Below are 14,056 nucleotides of genomic sequence, written 5' to 3'. Positions count from 1 at the left end.
TAAGTTAAATGAAATTCCACACATCAAATGCTCTTAAAAAAATGAAGCCAGGTGGACACAAATGCTCAGCAAATGTTTTTTTAATATATTTTTTTTATTTCTGTCAAAAAGATACACCTGAAATGTAAAAAAAAAAGCGTTTTTAATTTTGAGTTTTCATTTAAGTTTTTGCCGCCAGAACTCATTCCGTCCGTCAAAACAGTTTGGTCAGGGTGACGTTACCGAAGTTTACCGAACGTTTCCGAAGATGACGGGTGCGTGTAACCGAGTGGAAGTGAAGGAGAAGAAGAAGAGTTGTAGGATGAAGCTACGCTGAGTGTAGGATGGGAGTAAGAGTGGAGGGAGAGACGTGTGAATGAGCGAGTGAGGGGGAGGAGGAGGAGAAGATTGTCGCGAGGGAGCGAATTCAAGACCAATGTTTTGGGGGAGCGTTTCGTGACGGAAACTTTCAACTTTTTTTTTTTTTTTTTTTTTTAAACCGCAACTCACTCGGCTTGTTGTGCCCCGGAGCCGGCCGGCTTTGTCTCACGACGCGGGCGTCTATAAATGGACTAAAAACAGAGCCCCGCAGTCGACCTCTCCTTATTACGCTGGAGCTCACTACTAAAGAATGGCGGCCAACATGTATCGAGTGGGAGGTAAGTTGTCTTATTTTCCTTTTTTTTTTAAACACCCCCCACCCCCACCTCTTCCCTCAAGCGTGGTTGTTCCTGCGGGCTGCTCGTTAGCTTAGCCACACGCTAGCTGTCTGTGAGCTAGCCGCTAATCCCAGCTAGCTCTTGCTAGGCTAACCGTGCGTACGTTTTCTTTTCAATTCCAGTCAACTATTTAAGTCACGTAGCGCATTAACTACAAGTTTAAACCCCGCTTTTGTGATAATAGTTCCACCCAAGGGGCAGTTTTACAGCCCCTAAATTGCGCATAAGTGCTGCAAAAGGTCAACTTTCAGATTCGTTTCGTTGTCCGCCAATAAAGTTATTGGGAAGATCCTAATCTTGCCCCCTCGATTTATAACATTCAATTCGGCGTAGTAGCATAACAGTTTGTCGCACTTTTACTTAAAGGCAACATCGAGCCTGAAGTGGACTCTTTGCACACGATGCTAGTTAGCATTAGCTTTGCGTTGAGAATGCCTGGTAGGCAAACCAGATCAGAGTTAGTTTTTTTTGGAGGGGTCAGAGGGTTTTGTTTACACATGACTGTCGTTTTTCATTAAAAACAAACAAACAAGAAAAACGGAATAGTGAAAATCTATGAGTAGAGTAATTGATGTCACCCTGTAGATGCGACCAGATGGTGGCAAAGCACTAGTTTTGTCAACATGAAACTCCTAACAGATTTCAACATAGTTCATCAGTACCAAGGTGAATTCGCAAATGCCGAAATGAGAAAATGCAGCCATCACTGTAGTTAAAACAACTTTTTGCTTTAGTGGACTGTTGGTTGTCCACCTCACAGTTCGAACTGCCTGGTAAAAAGAAATGCCTTAACATAGACCAAGCATATTTTTGCCTTGATTCGAGATATTTCGTCTTGGTTAGTTTTTAGATGATATTAGGGCACGATCGATCAGGATTTTTCTGAGGCGCATGCAAATTCCAATATTGGGCAGAATAAAATTCCAATAATTGATCAATTGGCTAATTGATTAAAGATATATAATCACAAGTGCTAAATAACTTATTTTTTGGTCCCTTGTTGCATACAACAATCAAGAAATGAATTACAGGCAGAACATTTGACTGTTTTACAATAGAATGTCCTTTAGTATTTAACTTTTTATAGTAAAGAAAACGATTGGCAAAAATTAGCCGTTTTTTTATTTATTATTTTTTTCCTCTTTCTTTTTACATTTTACATTTTTAATTTTGTTTATTTGTTTTGGAGGGTAGGGTTTAAATGTCAAAGTTGGGGCACTTTCATCCAAATTTTATCTAAAGTGGGCCAGACCACTATATCTATGATCTAATAAGCTATTAATAACGGCAGTTTAATAACGACTGTTTTTTGTTGTTGTTGTTGTCTTTACTGCAAATAATTACAGGTACACTCTGAAAAATTCCTATTATTTTATTGCAGAGTAATCTGAAATTTCGTCACAAAAATGAGTGATTTTTCTTTGTTTTGTTTTTCTGCATCACATCCTAACTAGTGGCCAAATTTCAGAATGTCCTTTAGGGGAGTTTTCAGACCAGCAGTCCGCTTTAAATGGACCAGAGTTTGTTTCCCACACTGATCCGGACCTTTTGTGCAGGTCTAAGTCGTCGTCATTACCCCCTCCAGTGGAAAAAGAACGACAGTTAATTTTGGTGAAAAACACTAGTTTGTGCATTCTATCCTAATCCTCTACAGTCTGTGACTATCTCTGTTTTGTTATAGAAATGGAATGCAATTAAGCACTTTATGGTGATGGCAATAGTATTTATGTATTTCTATGTATTATGCTTTTACTCTCTCCTCTCCTTCTCACTTTGGACACCTTTCTGCCAATGGGACAAAGAATGCAAATTAGTCAAATTGCTATAATCCCATACATATTTTATGACGTAACATTAATATGTTCTGTCCCATTTTTAAAAATAAATAAACAAATAAATGAAATGAAATGAAAAGACCAGATTGGACCCCCTGGCTGGCTGGTCCTGGCCCGCAGCCGTATGTTTGACACCATGTTACGTTATTAAAAAAAATATATATATATATATATCAGATTTGTAAAAGAGCAAATATCCGCCAATTAAATTAACCAGGCCCTACATGAGATTATTGTTATTTATTCGGTTGGAAACAGTGGATTAATGAATATTTCAATCGTGGCATTTAAAATGTAAATAAACTACTCTTACCCTTACAACTAAGGTTGATTTCAATAGTTTTTGGGGGATTCATATTAACATTATCGTGTCAAGGACAGTGCTTGTCATTGAAATGCAATATCTGGAGAGCATTGCAGAATCGTAATTTTCTATGCTTCCGTTTGTGTAAATGTCTGTTGGTATTCCAATTTGCCTCTTGTAGATAGGACAGCCACGTGCAAATTAGCGAGTGTGCCTTCTGGGCATCTCTGAGTGGGGGTGGGTTTTCATAATTTTCCCTCCGCTTCAGACGTCTCGAACACAACACACACCTCATTGAAACACCCTTGTATTTATGCAACACATCACGGTGACGTTTGAAAGCATCCCTCGTCGCCACCTGATTTGTGGTGCTATTTAATTTTGTCGGCGTTCGCGCGGACTGTATGGAAGCTTGCCAGCTCGCCATGGCAACGGTGTGGATGCAATTCAACGCTCGTCGATGTAATCTCTTGTTGGGTTTTTCTCCTTCCAGATTATGTGTACTTCGAGAACTCCTCGAGCAACCCGTACCTGATCCGCAGGATAGAAGAACTCAACAAGGTGCGCCGTTCTCACCCCCTCCCCCACGTGGTTTGACCTCGTGGCAACGCCGATCGCTCTCTTGTGTGCCGTAGTGACCCAACACTGGGACAGGAGCTTCCTTATGTAACACCCTAACGGCAGCAGCAGATTTTTAGCCAGTCAAAGATGAAGGAGCATCCTTTATGTAACACTCTTACACTGGAGTGCCTAATGGATGCTTTTTGCTTGGCCATGGTGCAATATGGATGGCAGAATCACACAAGCTTTTATTGAGCCAAGGCACACGTTTTACACATCACCGAACAAAAACGTTGGCAAAAAATATGATCGGTGAAATAATTTCAGTTTGCTCACAAATTGATCGTATGAATTGCAACATGTGTATACGCAGGTTAATTGTCCTTCATCCCATCTAGTGAAAGAACATTTAATCACACCATACGTCACTTGCCTAAATAGATAAACATAGATATATTTGTAGTATAATATAGTTCATTAATATAGTCAGGGGTGGACTTAAGCGGTGCGCATAAGGGCTAGAAATTGAATATTGGGCTCCAGTTCAAGCCTGTCAAAGCTAAGACTAGCCACAATTTGAAACACATTTGCTTCCGAGGGTCAATTCTAAAATAAAAGCTAAGGCACATTTGTTTTTGAAGTTGACCGTGGTGGTGAATTGTGCAATAGCCTATGAACAACTGCCGTGGCGGCTGCCTTGACTCCAGCTCCCCACTAACGGCTGCATTCACCGTGAGAGGTGGCCGAACGTGCACGGAAGGGCCATAGGGCGAGATGGTTATCTCTGTGTTGCTGCGCCGTGCCTTAGATAATCTGTCAAAATATGTCCTTATGCGAAAGCGACCCATGGTGCAAAAAAAAATGAAGAAAAAAAGGTGGGCGCCAAATAACTGCCCAAGAGAGCTATGCTAAAGTAGCTAACTGGTCTCAGTGTTCATCCTGTACCTGCGTGTGTTTTTTCCGGGTTCTCCGGTTTCCTCCCACATTCCGAAAAACATGCATGATAGGTTAATTGAACACTCTGAATTGTCCCTCGGTGTGATTGTGAGTGTGAATAGTTGTTCGTTTGTGTGTGCCCTGCGATTGGCCGGCATCCAGTTCAGGCTGAACCCTCGCCTACTGCCTGAAGACTGCTGGGATTGGCTCCAGCACGTTGCTGTAATTAGGAAATAAAAACCGTACAAAATAATAATAAATAAATAAATTAGCTTGGCATTCGCTATACAGTTTGAATATACTTACTAAAAAAGTTTTCTTGTGTGATGGCTGATGGGCAAGTTTTTGTGTTTTGTGCAGACGGCCAATGGGAACGTGGAAGCAAAGGTGGTTTGTCTCTTCAGGAGACGAGACATCTCAGGCAACCTCAACACTCTCGCCGATAGCAATGCAAGTAAGTGACACACATCACTACAAAGCGAATCCACCCACCCACCCAGCCCCCACATAAATATTTATAACTACCTATATTAAAAGTTAAAACCCATATTTATACCCCAAACTATAATGCCAGAACACTTGACCCTGAGCCTTACCACCTATTTTATGACATTTGTGACTGAGCGAGGGGTCCCTCCGTGTCCTCAAATGACGCGATTGCCCAAAAATGACAGTCTGTGAAAATGCTGAGTTTGGTTGGAATATCCACTTCAACCTGAATACAACACACTGATCATTTTGAAAATGAAGACGATGGCTTCCGTGGAAATTCAGAAAATCTGGTCCAAAAATGCCTTCAAATTGGAGTGAAACATTTAATTATTTTATTATTTCTTATTATCCTCGAGCCTTTCGTTTGACCTGCTTCTCAGGGAAGCCCTACTCTTCTTTTGTTCCGTGTGCGATATAAGGAGCTAGGCCCGACGCTGCTTATGACATGCAGCTCACTGGAGTCTGATCACATTCACTCATTAGCAAGCCCTCCCTCCCTACTGGATGCACTGCCTCAGACAAAGACATGCCCACCGCAAAAATAGAGGCGCTGCAGTTAGCCCGCCGTACTGTATGCCGGTCACATGAGGACACCGTCGACAAAATCCGTCTTAAAATTTCAAAATGGGATCCTCATTTGGGTCCATCGTGCCAGTCAGGGTGCCCGTCCATAAGAAATGATCATAATATTGCTTCCCATGTGCGCCTCCCCACAGAACAAAAGGCCCTTCATGTGTCCCCCAGTGGCGTGGCACCTAACGTGTTAACCCTGCATAGTGTGTGTTTTCTTTAAGCGGAAAAAAAACACTGCCCCCCCCCCCCCCCCCCTTCTCAAGATGGTGCGTGTTGCTCTCTGTGTGTGTGCGGGTGTCGCGATTTGGGATACATGTTGGGGGGTAAAGGGGGATGGGCGCCTCAGGTTTGGTACACAGGGTTTCCTACATTGTTTGGCAGGGACTAGCCGGACAGGGGGGGGGGGGGGTTGCGGGGGGGTTGAGAGGTTAACAGAAAAGGGGTGTAGCCGAAGGTTGCATCCCTCCCCCAATGTGTTTGCGCGCGGCCTCGCTCGCTCACTTGCCCTTCACTGACAGGGTTTCCTGTGGCAGAGCGCAGGGGCGGAGTCCTTCCAGAGATGGAGCGATAATGGTGCCACCCCCTTCGGCTTGCAACAAATTGCTCGGGCCGCCTGGAAATTAAGAATGCGTAATCGTGTCGCCAAATAAACACGCGCATGATTATGTCTCTAAAAGATGCACTACAGAGGTGTTAAAAGTACTCGCACACACACACATTAAGTACAGATGTGTGTAAAAAAAAAAAAAAGAAGAAAAAAGACAAAACTTGAAATGGATTTTTACTGCCACTGTTGCTCAAAAGTAATTTCGCAATCGTATTTGTCGTATTCTCGTGACTTGCAGGGGAATTCGAGGAGGAGTCCAAGCAGCCGGCGCTGGCCGAACCACAGAAGCACCAGCTCAAACACAGAGAACTCTTCCTCTCGCGACAGTTTGAATCTCTGCCCGCCACTCACATCAGGTAACACGCGCTACTGCATTTTCGACTAATTCATGTGATTCCAGTGAACCTCGCTTGACTCGCCGCCAATAGCAAAATAATGTATAATTGTTTGCACGTGTTCAGTTGTGCTACTCACTGTCTCCCTAGGGGAAAATGTAATGTCACCCTACTCAATGAAACAGATGTCTTGGCAGGATACTTAGAGAAAGAGGTAAGAGGTTCGAGTTCTTTGGATTCATTTCACACTTCAAATATCTGTTTTTGTTTTTACAGAGAAATCATGAGTTTTTCTGCTATTTAAATAACTCACCAAATTGAATAATGTAGCACTTCGCATTGTTATCACTAATGGGTAAGACTTGTGCACAAATAAAGGAAAATAACCATGAAATAATATAACACGTCGTCGCTGCTTTGTAAAAAAATAAAATAAAAAATTTCCCCCAATTTTTTTTATTTTTATGTTGCAGACATCCCAAAACCCTAAAAATTAAAAAAAAAATGGACAGAAGTGTTTTTCACATAGCGGCGACAATATTAGTTGTTACCTGACTAAACACTAAATATTCATATAACTTCACAAAATTCAATCAAACAAGTGTGGCATGAACATCAAATTATAAGTCAGATTGCAGCAAATCAATTTGTGGCTTTATAACTTCAACATTTCATGTTTCATAAAGCAATGATATTTAAACTTTGTAGGATGCACTTCTTCGACACTGAACTTGTATCGACTCTACTGTAAACGTCCTTGAGAGAATAAATAAAAACAATATAATTTCACCTTTCATTGTACTCCAATCTCCTCAGGACTGCTTCTTCTACTCATTGGTGTTCGACCCGGTCCAAAAGACCCTTTTGGCCGACCAGGGAGAGATCCGGGTGGGCTCCAAGTACCAGGCCGATGTCCCTGAAAAGCTAGTAGAGGGTGAGTAGCGAAATGCAACCGCACCCCTGTCCTCAGCTGACACCTGTGCCGCTTCGTCTCAGGTGAATTGGACAACCGGATGCAGGAGAAGCTGGAGACCAAGGTGTGGGACCCCGACAACCAACTCAAAGACCCCCAGATTGACCAGTTCCTGGTGGTAGCAAGGTAACAACCCATCCACTAATCCCCCCATCCGAAGATCTTAACAAAAATTAATTCAGCAGTAATGAAAGTACTGTTACTTTTATGAAGACTTGATGAAGCTTTACAGTGCACTTTTTCTACAGAGCTGTCGGGACGTTCGCTCGAGCCCTGGACTGCAGCAGCTCCATCCGCCAGCCCAGCCTGCACATGAGCGCGGCAGCAGCCTCGCGAGACATCACGCTGGTGAGACATCCACTCACGGTCTTCAATAACCCACCGAGCCGGTCGGCCCGCCTCACTCTTGTGCGTCTTCCGTGTGCAGTTTCATGCCATGGACACGCTGCAAAAGAACAATTACGACCTGGCCAAAGCCATGTCCACCCTGGTGCCCCAGGGGGGTCCCGTGCTCTGTCGCGACGAGATGGAGGAGTGGAGCGCCTCTGAGGCCATGTTGTTTGAAGAAGCGCTGGAGAAATACGGCAAAGACTTCAATGACATCCGTCAGGACTTTGTAAGCAGATGGGCAAGAGGGAAAAAATGATGAGCAATTTTGAAAAATTATTATTAGGGGTGTGCCAAAAAATCGATTCTCATAAAAATCGCGATTCTCATTTAGTACGATTCAGAATCGATTTTAAATGTCCCAAAATCGTTTTTGTTTAAATTATTTTATACCGTCTTCCTTTTGTATGTGCCTTTTTATTGGGAGCGCTGTTCATGTTGTACCCGATTTGGCCACTGAGGGCCAGTGTGGTTCCACGCGGTCTGATACACTGTTAAGTTGTAGCCACATTAGCGAATAGAAGGAAAAAGTCACGATCAAGTTATTCCAATAAAAGTTTTTTTTTTTTTTGTAGCGTGGAGGCAAGTCTTTTGAGTGATAAAAGTGCAGCGAGTAGAGCACTAATTAGCATTAGCGAGTCAGACTGGAGTAGATCATTACGATTCCTTGAACATCTATAAATTGAAGCAAAAATCGTTGGCAAGCATATCATTTTGAAGCAAAAATCTTTCTTAATCGAAAATCGATTCTGAATCGCATCGCAGACCCAAAATTCGGAATAGAATCGTGAGACTTTCAAAGATTCCCACCTCTAATAAAAAAACATTTTTCATTGAGATTTTATGTTATTTTTTCCGTGCAGCTCCCTTGGAAGTCTTTAGCCAGCGTGGTCCAGTTTTACTACATGTGGAAGACTACAGACCGCTACATCCAGCAGGTAAAAACCCTTTTGCAATTTTTTTTCTAGCTATACTGTGGCCACGTTTTTTTCCCCCACGTTGATCTCTGGTAATCTTCCTCTCAGAAAAGACTAAAAGCAGCAGAGGCGGACAGTAAGCTGAAGCAGGTCTACATCCCCACCTAGTGAGTACTACATGTCACTGCAGCATCACTGGAGAAATCCTCAAAGTAACTTTTGTTAACTTGCAAACAGCACCAAACCCAACCCCAATCAGATCATGGTGCCAGGCAGCAAGCCTGGCATGAACGGGGCCGCTGGCTTCCAGAAAGGACTCAACTGCGAGAGTTGTCACAGTAAGTAGCTAAATAAAGGCCACGGGTCTAACGTTTGCGTCTTTTGTTACTGAGTTTCAATTAATAGCTGTGCAATCTCAATCTAGCGGCCCAGTCGCCTCAATGGTATGCCTGGGGGCCCCCCAACATGCAATGCCGACTATGCGCCTCCTGCTGGATCTACTGGAAAAAGTACGGCGGCCTGAAGACCCCAACGCAACTGGAGGGCGCAGCAAGAACTGGCTCTGTACGTCCTGTTCTTCAGTTTCTTGGAACATCCGCGGATCTTTGGTTTAATTGTCTTCGTCAACTTCAGGAATCGGGGCCCCGAGGCCACATGACCCGCCAGGAGGTCCAGGGCCTGTCGCCGTTCACTCGCAACGAGGGCCGCGCCAAGCTGCTGGCCAAGAACCGCCAGACGTTCATCCTGCAGACCACCAAGCTGACCCGCGTGGCCCGGCGGGTCTGCCAGGACATCCTGCAGCCTCGGCGGGCGGCGCGTCGCCCGTACGCCTCAATCAACGCCAACGCCGTCAAGGCAGAGTGTACGTACGCGCGCGGCCTGTCCGTCAAGCTCGAAGTTTCTGGGCCCACATTTGACTGTGCTCTCCTCAGGTATGATCCGGTTGCCCAAAGCGATAAAAACTCCTCTGAAGACCAAGCTGGTGCCGCGACCGTCGCTGGCCAACATCGTGAAGGACTTAGGTAAGAGTGTCTGGCATAGCTGGCCTTAAGATCAAATCTCCTCATTTTATTTATTTATTTATTTATTTATTCTTCCATGTTCTGCGCAGCCATCTCTGCTCCTCTCAAGCTGAAGGCATCCAGGGGACCCCCGACGCCCATCAACAGGAACCAGGCCAGCCAGCCTCGGGCGGGCCAAGGCCTGCTGGGAAAGAGGGGCTTCGACAGCGTGAGTGTCCTCGCGCGGTCTACGCCGATGCTGCCGAAATTCCGCTAAAACGGCGCTTTGCTTCGGACAGGCCACGGGAATGCCCTACTCGGCCAACGGGAGGTCGTACACTTCAGGCATGAGGACCACCTCGCAGTCTGTCATCAAGCGTCAGAAGGTCAGCCAGGGAGAAGCCCCCAACCCTGTTGTGTTCGTGGCCACCAAGGACACCAGGTACTGTGGATCCGAAATGTATTTACAGCGCTTCGCTATTTCAACATTTCATATTCCACCGTGAGTTCTTGACAAATGTGTTTTTTCACGCAGGGCTCTAAGGAAACATCTGACTCAATCAGAGATGCGCCGGGCCGCTCGGAAACCTCACCTTCCGGTCCGGATCAAGCTGCCGCCGCCCCCTCGCCCCCTGACCATGCCCCTGCTCCCCTCCAGCACCAGCGAGCCCATCGTCCTTGAGGACTGAATGAGGGCGGGGGGGCTTCTTTTAACAGTACGGGGTCTGTGTCCGTCGTATCTGTCGTCTTTTATTTCCCATTTCTTTTTAAGTTCTCTGTTGTCCCCCAACAAGGATTTTTTTAACCAATATTCACACAACAGCTCAGGCTTTGTATGATTTTATTCCAGGTCCTGAACTATTTTTTAACGGCGTTGGCTTTCAAATGTGTAATTTAAGTACGAGATATTTTCTTTCCTCCTTCCTGAAACATTTTCGGACGATAAAGCACACCACGTGTGAATGTGTGCGTCGTTGCTGTATGTGCCCAAAATGGAGGAGTGAAGCTTTAAATTGTTCAAACTTGAACTAATGTTTTGCAACTTGACCATTTTTATTACCCTTACAAAAAAAAGGCAAGCACAAAACTAATTTACACGCTATTTAAAACGATTCCCAAAACCGAAAGCCAAATATCCCAAGAATTGCATATACTCCTATTTTTGTCCCGTAAAATCATGAAGCTCAACTGTATAATTACATTGGCTTGTTTTGTGCTTGCTTGAGCAGTAGTGCTGCCAATATATTGATCAGGACCCTCAACGCTCATTGACTTTTCTATTTTAACACCCACAATACATTTTTAAGAAAACAAATTGGATCATCATAATTCCTGAGTTGCACAGCACTTGGATGGAATGTTTTTTACAAGCAAGTTTGGTCCCAATGTGGGCTTTAGCTTTCTCTTTAAAAATAAAATAAAATAAATAGAAGTATTTGTAGCAAATACTAGTCTGTGTAAAGAAAAGAAAAGTGGATTACTGCATTATTGGAAATGTTTTATTTTTTTCCACAAACTGAAGTGCATCACTGAGCTCCGTTATGGAAAATGCAGGGGAAACATGGCTCTGCTTCATTGGGTAGGTGGGCCGATCATGTGAACATTAAAAAAAAATGGGGGGCTGGGTACTGACTTTTTATATGGGCAGCCGGAGACAAATGCAACAAACTTTTTTTTCCTCAAGTTTATTTTTTATTTTTATTCCAGTGTCTCTGTATCCTGTAATGTCTCTTGATAAGAAAATAAATAAAGTTTTTTTTTTCTTTGTGGTCAAGCAGTTCTAGATGTTTTTTCCTGTACTACAGGGCAGTTAAACCTGTTGGAGACCCTAAAAGTGGTGATGATTGCCTTCATCCCTTTCTTCCTTCATTCTTTTTATACATTCTTGTTTCCGCATTCCTTCTTTATTATTTCCTTCATTGATTTAAAAACGATACCAACTTTTGGCCAACCCTGTGCATTTGAAACACTTCAGTGACATTCACGCAGGCACTGCTCCAGGTTTTTTTTTTCTCTCTCCCTGGGCTACTAAATACATACATATGGGGGCTGAGGAAATAAATATATTTTAGAATATTTAATAAAATGCTGCATTCTTTGACCAATCCCCCCAAAAAGGGCACTATGCGATTAAAAAAAGAATGACCTTATATTGTCTTTTGCGTGAGTCACTAGTAAAAAAAAAAAGAATGAAATTAATTAAAATTGCAAATCGGACCGCAAATCGTCTACCAGGTGTGTTGCTCCACCTCCACCACGTGACCCTCGCGCACACCAGATCCTAATTATGACAACCGGACCGGGCCCTTTATTTGGGTTTTCCAAAACCGAGCAGAGTTTATCTTTTTCTCGCTCTGTAACAGAAGAAAGTTGACATTTTCGTGTCCATGCCAGTCTCACTTGTGTAGACAACGCCATTTTGTTTTGAAAGATCATTCTATGTCTCCTGTGCCAAATTAATATCGGGGTCACATCACTAATCAAGAGCAAGTCAATTTGCCAGACATTTTACGCACGCAGCAATGATTGAGGTAAGTCGTTCCAAAACTTAAGAACTATGACAAAGTATTATTTTTGGAAAGTCACAAATGTATATATTACAACTCACAACATACTTGTTGTGTGGAAACTTTATTTTTTAATTCAATAAAATTGGTTAATTTGGTAGTGCAGTGGTTTGTTTACTGGTTTGCTACATCAGCTAATAAAATTAAACTTCAAAGAAATGTGTCTTGAAATTAATTGGATTATCTTGAAAACAGCAGCTGAAAAATACACCTATATTGATATATTTCACTATGGCAACATTTTCAACACGTCCATGTTGAGTCCGACCGAACATTAATTAATTTTTCAAAGGCTTGATTTTTGCTGACGAGTGTGCGCGTCTTGGCCACCAGGGTGCAGTATAATACGTTCACAAAGTAGAGTTTCCCAGCTGAGTAATATCTGCAGTAACGGTCGTTTTTCCACAGAGGACAAAGTATGTGAGAAGTGTATGTCTGCGTGCGTTGCTGACATTTGTGTTCAAATAAAAGTTGCCTAAAGATTTAGAACTACAGTGATATTGATGCTAGTTTCGTTAGCCCAGCTATGGCATTCTATATTGTATTTTAGCGTAACGCTAGCCCACCTGACTTTGACCCTTTTGTTTCGCAGGCAAGCGGTGACTTGCTCGTTCCTGATTACCATGATGAGGAGCTGGTAGTCAAAGAGAGGAAGAGTGTTAAAGGTGATGATGCCGGCCTTTCCCTGGTTGATGCCCTCTTGCCCGTCTTGGACCCCCCCTTGACCCAACTCCCGTGCTCCACCCGTTACAAGACAGAGCTGTGCGTCCGCTACGCCTCCACGGGTTGCTGCAAATACGCCGAGAGCTGCACTTTCGCCCACGGCTTGCGTGACCTCCACGTGCCCTTTCGCCACCCCAAATACAAGACGGAGCTGTGCCGCAGCTACCATGAGGCGGGCTATTGCTACTACGGCAGCCGCTGCCTCTTCGTCCACGGCGCCACCGAGCAGCGTCCCGTGCCGCGGCGCGTCCGCCGCACTGTTCCCTGCCGCACCTACAGCAATTTCGGCTTCTGCCCCTACGGCACGCGCTGCAACTTCCTGCACGTGGAGGCGATGAGCAAGCCCCAGATAGGAGTCTGCAACACCTTCACCTCGTTTGGCTTCTGTGTGTTCGGCACGCGTTGCCGCTTCCGGCACGTCGTCCCCATTGGGGCGCGAAGCGTCGAGCCCGGCCCGAGTAGTGCGGGCCCGGTGTCGCCCACGTTGGAGTCCCCGTCAGAGTCGCCCTCCACCTCCCCCCAAGCCCACAACGCCTTCACCTTCTCCAGCCAGCACCTTGGTGACCTGCTGATGCATCTGGCCTTGCATCTGCAGCAGGTGGAGAGCAACAAGGCCTGTGACGAGTGGGAACAATATCAGTCCTGAATACACACAAAAATATACTTTTTTTTCTTCTTTTTTTTAAAAGTTTCAAATTTTTAAAACTATTTTTTAAGACATTATTTTTTTAAGGTTGGTTATGTGTTTTTTAGAAATTAATCTAGTAGTTGGACAGTCGTACTGTATTACAGTGACTAAGTGTAATTAAATTTTTACCTGTTGTACATACTGGGAGGACTGTATGACGTGATGCAAATAAAATGAATGTATTTTAATGGTATACTTTTCTGTGAAATAGATCTTTTAGGTGTTTTTAATCTCTCAATGCTTTATAGGACGGGGCTAGAAAACGCCGGTCCTACCAGTTTTATAGTCCCCTCCTCCAACACACCTGATTATGATCCTGGATCGTTATCAGGCTTCTGCAGAGCTTACTGATGTGTGTTGCAGCCAAGACCAGCACAACCAGTACTAACCTCAGATGCCCCCACTGCAATAGAACATGTGGCTCTTGCATTTGGACTCTTCAGTCACCTCAGAAAAAGT

The 14,056-nt window shown here is 44.0% G+C and overlaps 2 protein-coding genes across 2 annotated transcripts; both read left to right on the top strand.

The window, feature by feature from the left end:
- The first annotated feature begins 266 nt into the window (after positions 1-266).
- Positions 267-11,393, top strand: mta2 (metastasis associated 1 family, member 2). Its single transcript, XM_086059857.1, has 18 exons — positions 267-638; positions 3,331-3,398; positions 4,695-4,788; positions 6,245-6,362; positions 6,492-6,555; positions 7,158-7,275; positions 7,338-7,440; positions 7,563-7,662; positions 7,742-7,930; positions 8,565-8,639; positions 8,727-8,785; positions 8,856-8,956; positions 9,043-9,182; positions 9,252-9,480; positions 9,551-9,640; positions 9,730-9,848; positions 9,919-10,061; positions 10,155-11,393. Exons 1-18 carry the CDS (start codon positions 611-613, stop codon positions 10,306-10,308), a joined length of 1,992 nt encoding a protein of 663 aa, XP_085915983.1. The 5' UTR covers positions 267-610; the 3' UTR covers positions 10,309-11,393.
- cth1 (cysteine three histidine 1) lies at positions 11,168-13,736 on the top strand. Its single transcript, XM_086059059.1, has 3 exons — positions 11,168-11,198; positions 12,520-12,602; positions 12,779-13,736. The coding sequence occupies exons 1-3, from the start codon at positions 11,168-11,170 to the stop codon at positions 13,553-13,555; spliced, it is 891 nt and encodes a 296-aa protein (XP_085915185.1). The 3' UTR covers positions 13,556-13,736.
- The last annotated feature ends 320 nt before the right edge of the window (positions 13,737-14,056 follow it).

The sequence above is a fragment of the Leptonotus elevatus genome, chromosome 17, assembly GCF_054856555.1.
Source record: "Leptonotus elevatus isolate MCC_2025b chromosome 17, RoL_Lele_1.0, whole genome shotgun sequence".
NCBI classification, from domain to species: domain Eukaryota; kingdom Metazoa; phylum Chordata; class Actinopteri; order Syngnathiformes; family Syngnathidae; genus Leptonotus; species Leptonotus elevatus.
Note: the sequence above shows the minus strand (reverse complement) of the source record. Positions and strands in the feature narration are given on the sequence as shown.

Excerpts from the sequence above, each read along its gene's own strand:
- mta2 (XM_086059857.1), top strand. The coding sequence starts at position 611 with ATGGCGGCCAACATGTATCGAGTGGGAG. Across the intron at positions 7,441-7,562 it reads CAGTTCCTGGTGGTAGCAAG|AGCTGTCGGGACGTTCGCTC; the intron begins GTAACAACCCAT and ends CTTTTTCTACAG. Across the intron at positions 9,641-9,729 it reads CAACATCGTGAAGGACTTAG|CCATCTCTGCTCCTCTCAAG; the intron begins GTAAGAGTGTCT and ends TGTTCTGCGCAG.
- cth1 (XM_086059059.1), top strand. The coding sequence starts at position 11,168 with ATGCAGGGGAAACATGGCTCTGCTTCATTGG. Across the intron at positions 11,199-12,519 it reads ACATGGCTCTGCTTCATTGG|GGTGCAGTATAATACGTTCA; the intron begins GTAGGTGGGCCG and ends CTTGGCCACCAG. Across the intron at positions 12,603-12,778 it reads GTTTTTCCACAGAGGACAAA|GCAAGCGGTGACTTGCTCGT; the intron begins GTATGTGAGAAG and ends TTTGTTTCGCAG.